The sequence below is a fragment of the Cherax quadricarinatus genome, chromosome 18, assembly GCF_038502225.1.
Source record: "Cherax quadricarinatus isolate ZL_2023a chromosome 18, ASM3850222v1, whole genome shotgun sequence".
Lineage (NCBI taxonomy): Eukaryota > Metazoa > Arthropoda > Malacostraca > Decapoda > Parastacidae > Cherax > Cherax quadricarinatus.
The window spans coordinates 8480501-8497754 of NC_091309.1; the positions used below are offsets into that span (position 1 = coordinate 8480501).

Sequence of the window (17254 nt, forward strand, 5' to 3'; positions counted from 1 at the left end):
GTGGAATAGCTCGTTAAGGTGGCTATGAAGAATTTTTGTCATAATATAGCTCAAAATGAATACTAAAACAAAAGAATGTTTGTAGGTAGTAGTAGTATGCTGGTGCATATTTTTAAGCTTGCCATTAAAACATTGGACTAATAAAAGGTTAAGCCCAGATTTCTCTATTAACCCTTTCAGTGTCACAACCCTAAAATTAAAAGTGCTGACAGTGTCGTGATTTTTCAGCATATTTTTTTTATCTTCTGAAATAGGGAATCTTTTTCAGAAGGTAATGACATCAAAAATTGGAAATTTGTGGAAAACTCTTGGAATTACACAGGCACAGAGTGAGTGAGTCACTTTACACCAGCAATTTTGCCCACTGCTTCTTAGTTTGAGCCATTTCCACTGCTCAATTTGACCCAGTTCCTAAATGTAAAAAGTGTAGCAAAACAGTACAGTGAATCCTCGCTATAACAGACCGCAATGTAACAGACTTCAGAAATAACAAAATCCACTGGGTAATTTATACTTTTAACTTCAGTGTTTATTAGTCTATCTGTGAATTGTGTGCACAGTGCTCTCGGTACCCTACTGCTTTTATTTTTAACATTACTCTGATTTAACAGACACTTGGAGAATCATCTTTATTAGTGTGTTATACTTATCAAGAGATTATTATACTACAATGCTGTAAACACAATACAGTACCATGCACATAATTTAAAATTGCAGCATACTGTAATAAACATTGAAAATAAAGGAGTTTTACCTGGCACATTTTGTATATTATTTTAGTCCATTAAATTGAAGTCTTAACTCTAGAGCTTACAGTACAATAGGACCCCCTTATCTGTCGGGGATATGGGGATACCGAAACTGCGGATAGTAGCATACCCCGTATATGTCTTTTTAGTTTACATACGTGCCTATTATAAAGGTTAATTGATTACCTGTAGTAAGTGGAGAATAATCACTTTCACTAATGGAAAGCACTTCATAGCTTCACTACGTTTACTTTAGGCCATTATTAAGCTAAATAAGGCTGATTTTTGGGCCATGGTAAACTGTGGATAACTGAAACTGCGGATACTGGACCCACGGATACAGGGTTCTGCTGTATTTGGAATAGGACTGCAATAGAAAAAGTGATGAAGTAAATGATTACTAAATAGAACTTTGAAAGTTACACTATTCTAAATGAGATACAGGAAGAAATTTTTTTTCATCTAAAGAACAGTCAGTTTGTATTGTACTTCATGAAGCACTAGAACTAGTGGAGGTTCGATATTTTACTGTATCTGTTAATCACTACACAGCCTGTCTAGTCAGACTGGTGATTGTCTCATCTATCATTCAGATACTATGACAATATAATTGACATGTTTGAGCAAAAAGAATGAAAAGTGTAATGAAAGTGATGTGCGAATTTGATGTATGCTTACAGATGACATTAGACTTTGGTACTGTACTGGTATGTCCCTCAGCATGGAGATGATTACATCGACTCCAGGCTGAGGGACTGATTATTCAAACTCCTTCTGGTCTTCACCATTCTTCTTTGTATTGGACTGATGAAGCCACAGTGTAGCAAAACTTTTCCACAGTAAAGATAACCAGGTGTTACACATGAATCTAATTTATCAACTTGTCAGTTCTCTGAACCATTTATCTACACTTACGGACATCCCAATATGTGGAATTCTCATGGGGTACATAGCATCAGAGATATTACTGCATAACTAAAATTAATAGAACATTTATTCATATAATTTCATCATACCTTGAGCATGAGATGTGATATTGGAATATATTAACATAAATATAGTATTGTGAACTTGATTTTTTTAATATAATGCAGGATTTCTGATTTCTTCCTGATAGTGATATACTGAAAACTGAAGAGGAGGTTGTTGAGCTGTTACAGCGCTACAATGACAACTGGCAGGATTGGACATTCAGAGACATTGCCAATGTTAAGGAAAGATATTCTCAGGAACAGAAAGAATACTTCAGTACCAAGCCTGGGGAGAGAAAGAAACTGATTGAAAAGTACCACAGCATTAATTCATAGTAGTGTATAGGATGGGAAATCTAAACTTTTAAACATGTTCAGATAATAATAGTTAAACTGTACTGTATTGTATTCAGATAGGCAGCACACATTTAATATAGTGAAATAGTTTATCAGCTTCTGAAATCTTTAAGATCATGTATAGATAATCCTGTACATATTGTAAAAGTGTAGAATGTCTAGCATAGGGAAGCCTTTCCTTGTCCATTGGTTGTACTAGCTGTATACCACTGTATATTAGTACGATGATACTTCTCATATCCTATATGGTCCTAGACCGGTTCGGAAACACGGTTTCCGGACATGTGGGACTAGACACTGGGCTCAAATAACAGCCTCCCAGATTTCACGGACCACAACTTTTCAAATGGGTTGTGGACAGTGGATGCTCCAAATACTCCAAAAGTGTTTCGACACCTACCCTTGCTGCTGAACTTTTTGGTCTTGGAGGCATTGGGTCGTCTTTGTCACTTTCGGAATGTTCCGGGTGCAACACTGATTCTGCAATCTCTGCATCTGTTAGAGACTGCACACCAGGGTCGTCTTTGTCACATTAGCCAATTGTGCATGTAATCATCTGTAGTTTTTTTCCCAGCCTTGAGTAACTGGAAATCTTTCATCTCAAATCCATCAATATCAATAACTGGATTAATTCCATGAAGAAGTCGATTCCAGCCATTGGCGAGAGTTGATGGCGGGACATTCCAGGCCTGGATGAGGTTATGAATGACAACATGCAAGTTGTACTTTTTAAGGTTGTCCAGGGTCAAGGCTCCCACATCTCTGCCTTTTTCGTCAGTTACCACCATCACATCCTCCCAGAATCTTTGGCGATATAGCCTCTTAAAAGCCACAAGTACACCTTGATCCATGGGTTGGATGAGTGATGTGGTATTCGGTGGCAGGAACATAACTCTGATACGGCCATGATGATCAACCAGTTCAGACAAGTGGGGATGTGCAGGAGCATTGTCAGGGAGAAAGAGAGCCTTAACACGGTTTCGACCCTTTCCCAGGGCCTGTTCGGATAATGGCAGGCCGGATATGCAAGGTATCACTATGTATTATTTACAGTGGACCCTTGGTTTTTGTGATTAATCCATTCCAGAGAGTCTGCCGAAAACCAAAATTCACTAACACCATAACCTTTTTCCCCATAAGAAATAATGTAAATCCAATTAATCCATTCCAGACACCCAAAAGTATTAACCCTTTGACTGTTTCGGCAGTATATTTACGTCTTGCGAGCCAGTGTGTTTGACGTATATATACTCAAAAATTGTAGCAGCTTCAAATCAAGCAGGAGAAAGCTGGTAGTCCCACATGTGAGAGAATGGGCCTGTGTGGTCAGTGTGCACCATATAAAAAAAATCCTGCAGCACGCAGTGCTTAATGAGAAAAAAAAAATACAACCGTGTTTTTGGATTAAAACGCCGACTTTGAAGTGTATTTAGTATAGTTTTATGATTATATTCTCATTTTTGTAGTCACATTTGATAGAATGGAAAACATATTATAGAAATAGAGGTGATTTTGATTGGTTTTACTATGAAAAGGACCTTAAAATAGAGCTCAAAGTAGGGGAAATGTTTGATTTTTGTTGATGTTCAAGAGTAAACAAATGTCATTGTCTAATAAATGTTCAACTAGCCATTCTAATATGCAGTCATGAATGGGTTGATGTTATTTATACAATTATTACAATATTGCAATAGTCTGCATAACAGTAAATCTTCTATTTTTTGTTTGAATAAAAATTCAAAATAGAAAGCAAGAGTAATATCAGAGGGGCCTGGAGACGTGACTGATGAACAAGGAAAATGTTATTTTAGAGCCGGGAATGTCTGCATTGTTCATTCTGGACCCTATTTTGAAATTGGCATATTTTTTAATTTGCATGAAATTGGCCAAATTGCCAATTTCTGATCACTTTATTGGGTAGTTGAAATTGGTAAATGGGCAGTTTCTCATACTCAGTCAATAGAACAAATGGAGTTCTAAAGAAATAGTTACGAGTTTGGTTGACTGGAACAATGGAATTAGCTGAAAATAGGGCTCAGAGTGGGGGAAATCGCCGATTCGTAAATATTGCTGAGGTCGCTAACTTCACGAGAGCGTAATTCCATAAGTTTTCCATCAAATTTCATTCTTTTGGTGTCATTACCTTCGGCTAAAGATTCTCTATCATAAGTTTTTTTTTTTTTTCTCGACACCAGGAGACACCTCAGGATTTGGGTTTTCAACAGTCGAGGGGTTAATCGCTGAAGAAGGCACCTTCTCCCCTCTCTCTCTTCCTCCTCCCCTGGAGCAGTTTCCTCAGCTGTGGTCTGTTGCTCTTGCAGCGGTTAGCTCCTCACTGTGGTCCTCCACCAACTCTTCCACATCCTGGTCACTCACGTCCAACCCCATGGAATTCCCCAATGCCACAATACATTCCACAACATTCTTTACCAAAGGGCTGGCACTATGAGCTTTCTTTGGGCCCATGGTGGCTTGTTTAGCATTTGCAAGCACAAAAAAAAATGGATTATTAAGAAATGTTTCATATGAACGTGGAGGGTGATGCTCACTCGCCGAGAAACAGTGGCAGACTGATTCTTGAATGCGTCTGTGTGAGGCTTTGTGTGCGTAGGGCCACTGGGACACGTACCATACGACCACCGAAATCCAAGGGAAATCACGTAAACAAAGTGTGTTTTGACAAAAAAAAGTTGCTGATAACCAAAATTCACGAAAACTGAGACTCAAGAAAACCGAGGGTCCACTGTATTTTGAAGCGCTGCTTTATTATTATTATTGTTTATTTTGAAGAATACCAGATTTTTTTTTTTTTTTTTTTTTTTTTTTTTTTTTTTTTTTTTTTTTTTTTTTTTTTTTTTTTTTTTAGCTTGAGCAGCAAATATTCTTTGTATGTACCTGTGTTCATAGGGTGTGGTAATATTGTAATGGAATGAGTATTGTGAAGGAAAATGCATTATGAAAACAGTTTCCTCTCCATATTGTCTTTTCCACCTTTTTTTTAAACAAGTTTTTTTTCTTTTTCTTGAACTTGGATAGCATTGTGTTTTGCATCTGTGATGGCCATTTCTTTTTGAAAGTTGGATTGCTACATTTTTTGCTTTAAATCCAAAGTTGTAATAATATTGTAATGCAGTCAGTATTGTGATGTTAACTGTATAATAAAAACTGATTTTTCACCATACAGTATTTTTGCATTTTTTCAAATAAGCATTTTTTAAGATTGACAGCATATGTTTTGCACCATTTTGGCTGTCCCTCACCTAGGCAGGATAACCCCAAAAAAAAGAGACTTTCACCATCATTCACACTATCACTGTCTTTGCAGAGGTGTATGGATATGACAATTTAGATGTCACTAAACAGCAAATATCCCAAACCCCTCCTTTAACCCTTTCAGGGTTGGTGCCGTACTAGTACAGCTTGCACGCCAGGGTTGGTGCCGTACTAGTATGCATAAATTCTAGCACCTTCAAATCTAGCGAGAGAAAGCTGGTAGGCCTACATATGAAAGAATGGGTCTATGTGGTCAGTGTGCATGGTATAAAAAACATCCTGCAGCATACAGCGCATAATGAGAAAAAAAACTGTGTTTTGGGTTTAAAACGGCAACTTTGCAGTGTATTTTCATATATTTATTTATTTATTTATTTATTTAGAAATTTTAGCATACATACAGAGGTATGGTTGTATTCTAGTTTTCCTGGTCTCATTTTATAGAATGGAAGACTTATTATGGAAATTGAGATGATTTTGATTGGTTTCACAATGAAAAGTACAGTGGACCCCCGCATAGCGACCTTAATCCGTGCAAGAGGGCTGGCTGTTATGCGAAATGTTCGGTATGCGAATGAATTTTCCCCATAAGAAATAATGGAAATCAAATTAATCCGTGCAAGACACCCAAAAGTATGAAAAAAAAAATTTTACCACATGAAATATACATTTTCCTACACACAAAGAGAAGGATACATGCACAATAGTAGAGTACAGTGGACCCCCGCATAACGATGGCATCACATAGCGATTATTTCGCATACCGCTTACTTTAATCGCAAAATTTTTGCCGCGCATACCGATTAAAAACCCGCTCACCGATTTTCGTCCAAGACGCGTCTAATGTGCGCCCTCACCCAGCCTCACATGTGCCGCCCGTGCCATTGTTTACCAGGCAGCCTCCGCGCTAACATCCAAGCATACACTCGGAATATTTCGTATTATTACAGTGTTTTCGGTGGTGTTTCTGGAAAATAAGTGACCATGGGCCCCAAGAAAGCTTCTAGTGCCAACCGTACACCAATAAGGGTAAGGATACCCATTGAAATGAAGAAAGAGATCATTGATAAGTATGAAAGTGGAGTGCGTATTGCCGACCTAGTCAAGTTGTACAAGAAACCCCAATCAACCATCGCTACTATTGTGGGCACCAAAAAGACAATCAAGGAAGCTGTTCTTGCCAAAGGTTTAACTGTGTTTTCGAAACAAAGATCGCAAGTGATGGAAGATGTTGAGAGACTCTTATTGGTGTGGATAAATGAAAAACAGCTAGCAGGAGATAGCGTCTCTCAAGCGATCATATGTGAAAAGGCTAGGAAGTTGCATGACGATTTAATTAAAAAAAGGCCTGCAACTAGTGATGATGTGAGTGAATTTAAGGCCAGCAAAGGTTGGTTTGAGAGATTTAAGAAGCGTAGTGGCATCCATAGTGTGATAAGGCATGGTGAGGCTGCCAGTTCGGACCACAAAGCAGCTGAAAAATATGTGCAGGAATTCAAGGAGTATATAGAAACTGAAGGACTGAAACCTGAACAAGTGTTTAATTGTGATGAAACAGGCCTGTTCTGGAAGAAAATGCCAAGCAGGACCTACATTACTCAGGAGGAAAAGGCACTCCCAGGACATAAGCCTATGAAAGACAGGCTTACTCTTCTCATGTGTGCCAATGCTACTGGTGATTGCAAAGTGAAGCCTTTATTAGTGTATCACTCTGAAACTCCCAGAGCGTTCAGGCAAAAGAATGTCCTCAAGGATAATTTGTGTGTGCTGTGGAGGGCAAACAGTAAGGCATGGGTCACTAGGGAATTTTTCTATAACTGGTTACACCATGCATTTGCCCCCAATGTGAAAGATTACCTAACTGAAAAGAAATTAGAACTTAAGTGCCTCCTGGTGTTAGACAATGCCCCTGGTCATCCTACAGACGTGGCAGAGCGACTTTATGGGGACATGAAATTCATTAACATCAAGTTTTTGCCTCCTAATACCACTCCTCTCCTGCAGCCCATGGACCAGCAGGTTATTTCCAACTTCAAGAAACTGTACACAAAAGCTCTGTTTGAAAGGTGCTTTGTAATGACCTCAGAAACTCAACTGACTCTAAGAGAGTTTTGGAGAGATCACTTTAATATCCTCAATTGTGTAAACCTTATAGGTAAGGCTTGGGAGGGAGTGACTAAGAGGACCTTGAACTCTGCTTGGAAGAAACTGTGGCCAGAATGTGTAGACCAAAGGGATTTTGAAGGGTTTGAGGCTAACCCTGAGAGGAGTATGCCAGTTGAGGAATCCATTGTGGCATTGGGAAAGTCCTTGGGGTTGGAGGTTAGTGGGGAGGATGTGGAAGAGTTGGTGGAGGAGGACAATGAAGAACTAACCACTGATGAGCTGATAGATCAACTTCAAGAGCAAGAGGCCAGACCTGGGGAAACTGGTTCAGAGGAGGGGAGAGAGAAATTGAAGAAGTTGCCTACTACAAAGATAAAGGAAATCTGTGCAAAGTGGCTTGAAGTGCAAACCTTCATGGATGAAAATCACCCTCACACAGCTATTGCAAGCCGTGCTGGTGACTATTACACTGACAATGTTGTGAAACACTTTAGGGAAGTGATAAAGGAACGAGAGGTACAGGCCACTATGGACAGATATCTTGTGCGAAAGAAGTCCAGTGACTCTGAAGCTGGCCCTAGTGGCATTAAAAAAAGAAGGGAAGTAACCCCAGAAAAGGACTTACTACCTCAAGTCCTAATGGAAGGGGATTCCCCTTCTAAACAGTAAGAAGATAATGCTCTCCCCTCCTCCCATCCCATCAATCATCACCAGATCTTCAATAAAAGTAAGTGTCATGTAAGTGTGCATGCCTTTTTCAGTTTGTGTGTATTAAAATTAATATTTCATGTGGTAAAAAAAAATTTTTTTTCATACTTTTGGGTGTCTTGCACGGATTAATTTTATTTCCATTATTTCTTATGGGGAAAATTCATTCACATAACGATTATTTCGCATAACAATTACCCCTCTTGCACGGATTAAAATCGTTAACCGGGGGTCCACTGTAGTACATGCACAATATATATTGTGCATGTACTACTCTACTAAATGAAGAATAAATGACACTTACCTTTATTGAAGATGCAGCAATGACTGATGAGACACTGTGTCCTGGGAGTGCCTTTTCCTCCTGAGTACTGTAGGTCCTGTTTGGTATTTTCTTCCAGAACAGGCCTTATCACACTGTGTATGCCACTACGATTCTTAAATCTCTCAAACCAACCTTTGCTGGCTTTAAATTCACCAATATGAGCACTAGTTCCAGGCATTTTCCCCTGTTCACCTGGGTGTTAGTCGACTGGTGTGGGTTGCATCCTGGGAGACAAGATTAAGGACCCCAATGGAAATAAGTTAGACAGTCTTCGATGACGCACTGACTTTTTTGGGTTATCCTGGGTGGCAAATCCTCTGGGGTTAATTGTTTCTTGGTATTCTCAATAAGCCACACCAACAACGGTGGTACAGCAGCAGCAGCAGCAGCTGACGGTGGTACAGCAGCAACAGACGATGCTACAGCAGCAACAGACGATGCTACAGCAGCAGCAGACGATGCTACAGCAGCAACTGACGATGTTACAGCAGCAGCAATCGATGCTACAGCAGCAGCAGACGATGCTACAGCAGCAGCAGCAGCTGACGGTGGTACAGCAGCAGCAGCAGCAGCTGTACCACCAATAGTAGCGATGGTTGATTGGGGTTTATTATACAACCTGGCCAGCTCGGAGACACGCACTCCACTTTCATACTTATCAATGATCTTTTTCTTCATCTCCATAGTAATTCTCACCCTTATTGCTGTAGGGTTGGCACTAGAAGCTTTCTTGGGGCCCATGGTCACTTATTTTCCAGAAAAAATCACCAAAAACACTGTAATAATACGAAATGTTCCGATTGTATGCTTGGATGTTACCGCGGAGGCTGGCTGGTAAACAATGCCACCGGCGGAACATGTGAGCGTGGCTCAGGCCGCACATTGGACGCGTCTCGGACGAAGGGCGGTGAGCGGGTTTTTGGGCGGTATGCGAGGCAAAATTTTTGCGATCAAAGCGTCCGGTATGCGGATTGTACGGTATGCGATGCGTCCGGTATGCGGGGATCCACTGTACCTTGAAATTTAGCTCAAAGTAGCAGAAATGTTCGATTTTTGCCAAAGTTCAAAGGTAAACAAATCATGCCATGCGTCCAATACACGTCAACTGGTGAGTGTAATATTCTTTCACAAGTGCCCAGATATTATTTATACCATTTCTACGCCACTTCTACACGAATGCAGTAGTCTGCACAACATAAATCTTCTATTTTTTGTGAGAAAAATTCAAAATGGAAAGCAAAAGAAATGTAACAGAGGCCTGGGGACATGAGTAATGAACAGAGGAAATGTTATTTTAATGCCAGAAATGTCTGTCTTGTATATTCTGGACCCTATTTGGAAATTGGCATCTTCTGAAATTTGTGTGAAATTGGCAAAATTGCCAATTTCTGACCACGTTATTGGATAGTGGAAATCAGTAAATGGGTGGTTTCTTGTACTCATTCAATAGAAAAAATGGAGTTCTAGCGAAATAGGTTTGATTTTTGTCGACTGGTATATTGGAATTGGCCGAAAATAGGCCTCAAAGTGGGCGAAATCGCCGATGCGTAAACATCGTCGAGACCGCTAACTTCGCGAGAATATAACTCCGTAAGGTTTCCATCAAATTTCATACTTTTGGTGTCATTATGATCAAGAAAAGACTCTATCATTTCATAAGAAAAAATAATTTTTTTTTTCCGACCCTGAGAACAAGTTTAGGAGAGGCCCTGCCGACCCTGAAAGGGTTAAAGTGCACTGTGCATCCCACCTCCAGGACTTGAATCTGGCTAACTGGTTTCCCTGAATCCCTTCACAAAATATTACCCTGCTTACATTCCAACAGTTCATCAAATCCCAAAAACTGTCTCCACTCCTATCTAACACACTCACACATGTCTGCTGTATGTCCAAGCCCCTCACACATAAAACCTCTTACTCCCTCTAATCTCTTCTAGGACAATCCGTACCCCTCCTTCCCTCCACTACAGATTTATACTCCCTTCTAGTTATCCTATTTTCTCCATTCTTTAAATGACTGAACCATCACCACAACCCCCTTATTATTATTATTATTATTATTATTACTATTATTATTATTATTATTATTATTATTATTATCTGGAAGCTGAATTGGTAATTTCAAAGCTGTATATGCAAAGATTGTGATAGTAATGTAGTGCAAAGAGTATTGTAGATTTTGATATGTATAATAACTGTGTCCTATGTTTTATATAGTTTTTTTTTTTAAATGGCAGCAGATGTTTTGTACCTGATCCAGATATTTGTTTCAAAAGTGAATTGGTCATTTTTATGCTTTATATTCATAAGTTGTCATAATACAGGCACTCCTCACTTAACGACCAAGTTCTGTTCCGCATTCACTTTCGAGAACATGCCAGCTAACCCCTTTCTAGTGATCTTTTGTATTTCTTCCAGTCTTTCCTCTTCCAAGTGCTGCTGTGCTTCCTACTCTATTAAATTTTCGTTAGCTCTCTGGAGCTGGTCATAAGTCCACGCAGTCATTAAACAGGTAGGTCATTAAGTGAGGAGTGTCTATTGTGGTGCAGTATGTATTATATACCTGGAGGGTATTCTGAGGGTCAGTACCCTGCAGTCTGGTTCATGACCATGTAATGAAAGCTAGTTAATCTCTCTTGTATATTAATTATCTTTCCAACGTGAGATGGATGGAAAACTGCATATTTTTAGTTGTGGTAATAAATTTACAGCATGACATTTGTATTTTATACTAAAATGTGTAATAATTCAACACTCAAACAGTGATTGCATCCCTCTTCTGTAACTCATTAAACCTTATGCACTAAAAACATGTCAGTAGTAAGTCCATAGCGAAAAAATTGCTATGAAACTTGAAACGGTGATGGAATTTGACGTTCTCCATAATTCTTGTCTCTGGAAGGAATTTCCATAAATAAAACTTTGACAATTTAATTAAAGCCTTTCTGAACCCCCTCCACACTTGCCTTTTTCAAAATACATATATACTGTGCAGAACAAGCCACATGGGGATGGAAATCTTAAGCTCAAGATTTCTTGCACTTGTGCATCTTCAGGATCTGCAAAGTTGCAAGACTGCAACAGATAGGATGGGAAATTCTCTAAGGCAAGGCAGAAGGTATCAGTGGCAACCCATGTCAGAGTGAGAGCCACCACCAACCTAAACACCTTCCTCCTGTTCCCTCTCAGCCTTCCAGGGTAAAGAGAGGTGAGGCACCACAGAGGTTTACAGAAAGCGCATTATAGAATACAGTGGACCCTCAGTTTTCGTGATTAATCCATTCCAGAGAGTCTAACAAAAACCGAAATAATATTTCCTATAAGAAATAATGTAAATCCAATTAATCTGTTCCAGATACCCAAAAGTATTAACAAAAAATACATTTTATAGAGAATAACTATAGTTTTCCATACAGAAAACAATGAAAAGTATACAGCACTAATGATATGGATAAATGAACATTTAAATCACTTTTACCTTTATTGAAGACTCTTGTTGGCGTATGGAAAATGGCAAGGAGGGGGGAGGGAGACGAGTTTATTGTTTGGAGACAGAACATAATGCTTCAATATGACACTAATATCAACTCTGCAGCTTATTTATCTATCACAATTCATCTAATATGAGATAATAGACAATATTAATAACACAGAAACATGATAAATACTCTAGAATGAACAAAATATGTCATTACATATGTGACAAGTGGTGGTGGTGCTGGGTTTATCTGGGCCACTGGCAGCATAAGCCGTATGGTGGTGGTGGCAGCGGCAGCGGCCACCATCACTAGTCACACTGAAACAGTGTATGTAATTTATAAAAAAGAAATATTTACACTTTATAAATAAGAAATATTTACATTTACCTTGGAGGAGATGCTGGCAGGGGTTTAGGGTGGTGGAAGATATGCAGGGTGGCATATGTTGTCAGTGGCCCTATATACCTCCAACAACATTGGAGGAGTTAGTTTCATGTTTTTTGTGTCGTCTTTTCTCTATCGCTTAACTTACTCGCTTACTGTTAATGCTACACTTTATTGCTGGCTGGCGCTATAGCCTTTTTCGACTCCTGCTGCTTTAGTATCATACATATCGTAGAATCACTGAAGAAGGCACATTCTCCCATCTCTCTTCTTCCTCCTTCACTTTGGTGCTTTGCTACGAGTTCTTTCTTGAATTCTATCATGTTTCTCACCTTTACCAAAGGGCTGGCACTAGGAGCTTTCTTTGGACCCTGGTGGCTTATTTAACAGTCAGACACGATAAACAAGCGCAAAAAACAATGCATTATTTCGAAATGTTTCGTATGACCTCGGAGGGTAATGTTCACTCGCTGAGGAACAATGCCCCACTGACTCAGAATGGTGTGTGGGAGGCTTTGTGTGCACACGGGCACTTGAACATGTTCTGTATAACTGACAAAACCAGAGGGAATTAACGAAAAGAGAGACCATATTTTGTCAAAAAAAAAAAATCAGCGATCACCGAAAATTACGAAATCAGAGGGTAACGAAAACAGAGGGTCCACTGTATTATTCTGGGTGTGAGGGGATGGCAGGTAGGCACTTAAGTCAGTGGTGTCCCTCACTCTGACATGGGTTGTCACTGACACCTGCCTTGCCTCGAGAGAATTTCCCCTCCTATCTGTTGCTGTCTTGCAACATTGCATAGCTCCTGAAGACACACACGAGTGCAAAACATCTTGAGCTAAAGATTTCCATCCCCATGTGGCTTGTTCTGCATTGTTAAGATTGCCTGTTTGTAATTTTATTGGACACATATATCTACTGTATATATTATGCGACAGCAGCTGTTATACACATAATGTTGCAGTATATTAGAAATGTCAGTTTTTATGGAAGTAATTTCCTTGATCTAAAAGCAATGTTTCTTTTAGGCCCATGTGATCAGGGACGAGAAGAGTGTAAACAAGCTTTCAGTTTATCACTTTGCAACCTGAAGCTGGATTATCTTGACCTGTTCCTGATACACTGGCCTGGTGTCCACAAGCTTAAGGTGATGACAGTATAAGGAAGCTTTTAAAAATATGCAGTAATATATTTTTAATTTTGAAATTTCTATTCACTTCAGCAATGGCCTCTTAAATTTAATGAAATGATATTTTAAAAAAAATATTACCTGTACAGTAGGACCCCACTTATATGGCAGGTTAGGTTCCAGGCTACTGTTGGAAAGCGGACATCACTGGAAAGCAGAATGCTATTTTTTCCTGCTTATAAATGTATGTAAATGCCAGGTAAAAGTTTACACTAACATATATTAAATTAGCAATATAACTAAGTATTAAAAACAATAAAAAGTAAAATACATACACAGTACACTCATTACTTGCCTTAAAATATTTGTAGTCTTAATGTAGGGTGAGAAGTGAGTAGTAATTATTATAAGAAGTCAGGTGTGGGAGATATGGTAGCCAGCCAGGACACCCCACCCACATGTAATATACTGCGCCATTTAAAATGCCCCAGAGCGATCAAGTACATGTACAGTATATTCATTACTTACCTTAAAATATTTGTAGTGTCAGTGTACGATGAGAAGTGAGTAGTATTTATTTGTAGGAAGTCAGGTGTGGGAGGTATGGTAGCCAGCCAGGACACCCCACCCGCATGTAATATACTATGACATTAAGAGCGCAATAGAGCAATAATATGCATATACAGTACTCATTGCTTTAAAATATTTGTAGTCTTAATGTAGGGTGAGAGGTGAGTAAATGAGGTAAAACGAATAAACGAGAGGGAGAGAGAGAGAGAGAACGAGTAAATGAAAGAGGAGAGAGACGCGGAGAATGTAAACAAGCAGACAAACTCGTCTGGTTTTGGCTTGTACATGGTCATCTACACCTAATATCTCATATTTGTTAATTTATTCTAATGTGGGTTGAATTTATCATGTTTATATGTTATGTAGCATGTTTATTATATACTGTAATTTTGAAAAACAAATCATAGATGGATTAATGAATGTTTATATTAATGTAATACAGTGGACCCTCGACCAACGATATTAATGTGTTCCTGAGAGCTCATCGTTAATCGAAATTATCGTTAGTCGAGCTAATTTTCCCCATAAGAAATAATGGAAATCAAATTAATCCATGCAAGACACCCAAAAGTATTGAAAAAAAAATTTTTACCACGTGAAATATTAATTTTAATACACACAAACTGAAGAAGACATGTACAGTTACATAACACTTACCTTTAATATTTTACAATTAAGAATAAAACTAAGTATGCCCGAAATGCCTAGCCATGCTAAGCGTTCTAGTGGTACACTCTGTAATCACAATTTTACTACATGTAAACCAAACAATAACCAAATTTCTATAAACTCAGCATTGTAATCCTTATAGAGAATAAACTTTGAATTGAATTGAATTGAATTTATTGAAGATCTGGTGATGATTGATGGGATGGGAGGAGGGGAGAGTGTGGATGATGTTAGTGTTTAGAAGGGGAATCCCCTTCCATTAGGACTTGGTGTCAAGTCCTTTTCCAGGGTTACTTCCCTTCTTCTTTTAATCCCACTAGGACCAGCTTAAGAGTCACTGGACCTCTGTCGCACAACATATCTGTCCATAGAGGCCTGTACCTCCCGTTCCTTTATGACATTCCTAAAGTGTTTCACAACATTGTCAGTGTCAAAATTAAACACTTGTTCAGGTTTCAATTCTTCACTGTCTATGTACTTCTTGAATTCCTGCACATATTTTTCAGCTGCTTTTTGGTCCGAACTGGCAGCCTCACCATGTCTTATCACACTATGTGTGAAACTACGATTCTTAAATCTCTCAAACCAATCTTTGCTGGCCTTAAATTCACTCACATCACCACTAGTTGCAGGCATTTTTCTAATTAAATCGTCATGCAACTTCCTAGCCTTTTCACATATGATCGCTTGAGAGATGCTATCTCCTGCTATCTGTTTTTCGTTTATCCACACCAATAACAGTCTCTCAACATCTTCTATCACTTGCGATCTCAGTTTCGAAAACATAGTTGCACCTTTGGCAAGAACAGCTTCCTTGATTGCCGTTTTCTTGGCCACAATAGTAGCGATGGTTGATTGGGGTTTTGTGTACAACCTGGCCAGCTCGGAGACACGCACTCCACTTTCATACTTAGCAATGATCTCTTTCTTCATATCCATAGTAATTCTCACCCTTTTTGCTATAGGGTTGGCACTAGAAGCTTTCTTGGGGCCCATGGTGACTTATTTTGCAGGTGCAATCACTAAAAATGCTGTGATATTATGAAATGTTCCGATTGTATGTTTGGATGGGACTGCAGTGGCTGGCTGGCTTGTAAACACTGGCCACAAGTGGATGCGTCTCAAGCGGAACGAATGGTGTTGGTCGAGTTTTTTAGCACTAGTCAAGGCAAGTTTTTTGCGTTAAAATGTATCGCTAGTCGGATTTAACGTTAGACGATGCCATCGTTGGTCGAGGGTCCACTGTATATGACATTTAATGCACCTCAGTGATTATTATTGCATATTATTATTATTAATATGCCATCCTTAAGACTAATAAGACACTCTTAGTGATTTTAATGTGTACCTGCACAGTGTGTAAGTTTGTTTAGGTACAGGTACAGGTACAGGTACACAAGTATAATTATCAGAGTGGATGTGTCAGTGGATGGGTCTATGAAAGATGAGGTGAATCATAGAATTGATGAGGGGAAAAGGGTGAGTGGTGCACTTAGGAGTCTGTGGAGACAAAGAACTTTGTCCTTGGAGGCAAAGAGGGGAATGTATGAGAGTATAGTTTTACCAACGCTCTTATATGGGTGTGAAGCATGGGTGATGAATGTTGCAGCGAGGAGAAGGCTGGAGGCAGTGGAGATGTCATGTCTGAGAGCAATGTGTGGTGTGAATATAATGCAGAGAATTCGTAGTTTGGAAGTTAGGAGGAGGTGCGGGATTACCAAAACTGTTGTCCAGAGGGCTGAGGAAGGGTTGTTGAGGTGGTTCGGACATGTAGAGAGAATGGAGCGAAACAGAATAACTTCAAGAGTGTATCAGTCTGTAGTGGAAGGAAGGTGGGGTAGGGGTCAGCCTAGGAAAGGTTGGAGGGAGGGGGTAAAGGAGGTTTTGTGTGCGAAGGGCTTGGACTTCCAGCAGGCATGCGTGAGCGTGTTTGATAGGAGTGAATGGAGACAAATGGTTTTTAATACTTGACGTGCTGTTGGAGTGTGAGCAAAGTAACATTTATGAAGGGGTTCAGGGAAACCGGCAGGCCGGACTTGAGTCCTGGAGATGGGAAGTACAGTGCCTGCACTCTGAAGGAGGGGTGTTAATGTTGCAGTTTAAAAACTGTAGTGTAAAGCACCCTTCTGGCAAGACAGTGATGGAGTGAATGATGGTGAAAGTTTTTCTTTTTCGGGCCACCCTGCCTTGGTGGGAATCGGCCAGTGTGTAATAAAAAAAAATAAAAAAATATATAAAATATGAAATATCTTTAAAACATTTGAAATTTTGGAGAGTTTCCAGACATAATGGAGAGATGCGGTGCTCATGGAGAATGTATACAAACTGGGTGGGGCATGGTGACTGTATTAGAAAGTCAGGTGGGGGGAGCTGTATATTGAGTTTTGGTCATAATTTTTAATGTCCATATTAGCAGGACATCGTAAGGTGAAATGCTGTAAAGCGGGGCCCTACTGTACTTGAAGTCTAGGTTTAAGGTTTCATATATTAATACTCCATTAGTTGAATAACAAAAGTTAAACTATAGT

At 39.4% G+C, this 17254-nt stretch overlaps 1 protein-coding gene across 5 annotated transcripts in view; it reads left to right on the plus strand.

Moving 5' to 3' along the window:
- The window catches only part of LOC128689351 (cyanocobalamin reductase / alkylcobalamin dealkylase), a 128898-nt gene that overhangs the window by 97948 nt on the left and 13696 nt on the right, over nt 1–17254 (plus strand). For 4 of the 5 annotated variants that reach the window (XM_070086149.1, XM_053777536.2, XM_053777533.2 and 1 more), the window contains one exon: nt 1867–11428. In XM_070086149.1, coding sequence (XP_069942250.1) covers nt 1867–2056 — 190 coding nt within the window. In that variant the 3' untranslated portion in view covers nt 2057–11428. Of the gene's footprint in view, nt 1–1866; nt 11429–13386; nt 13506–17254 lie in introns of those variants that run through there. The other variant, XM_053777532.2, reaches the window with a different exon arrangement.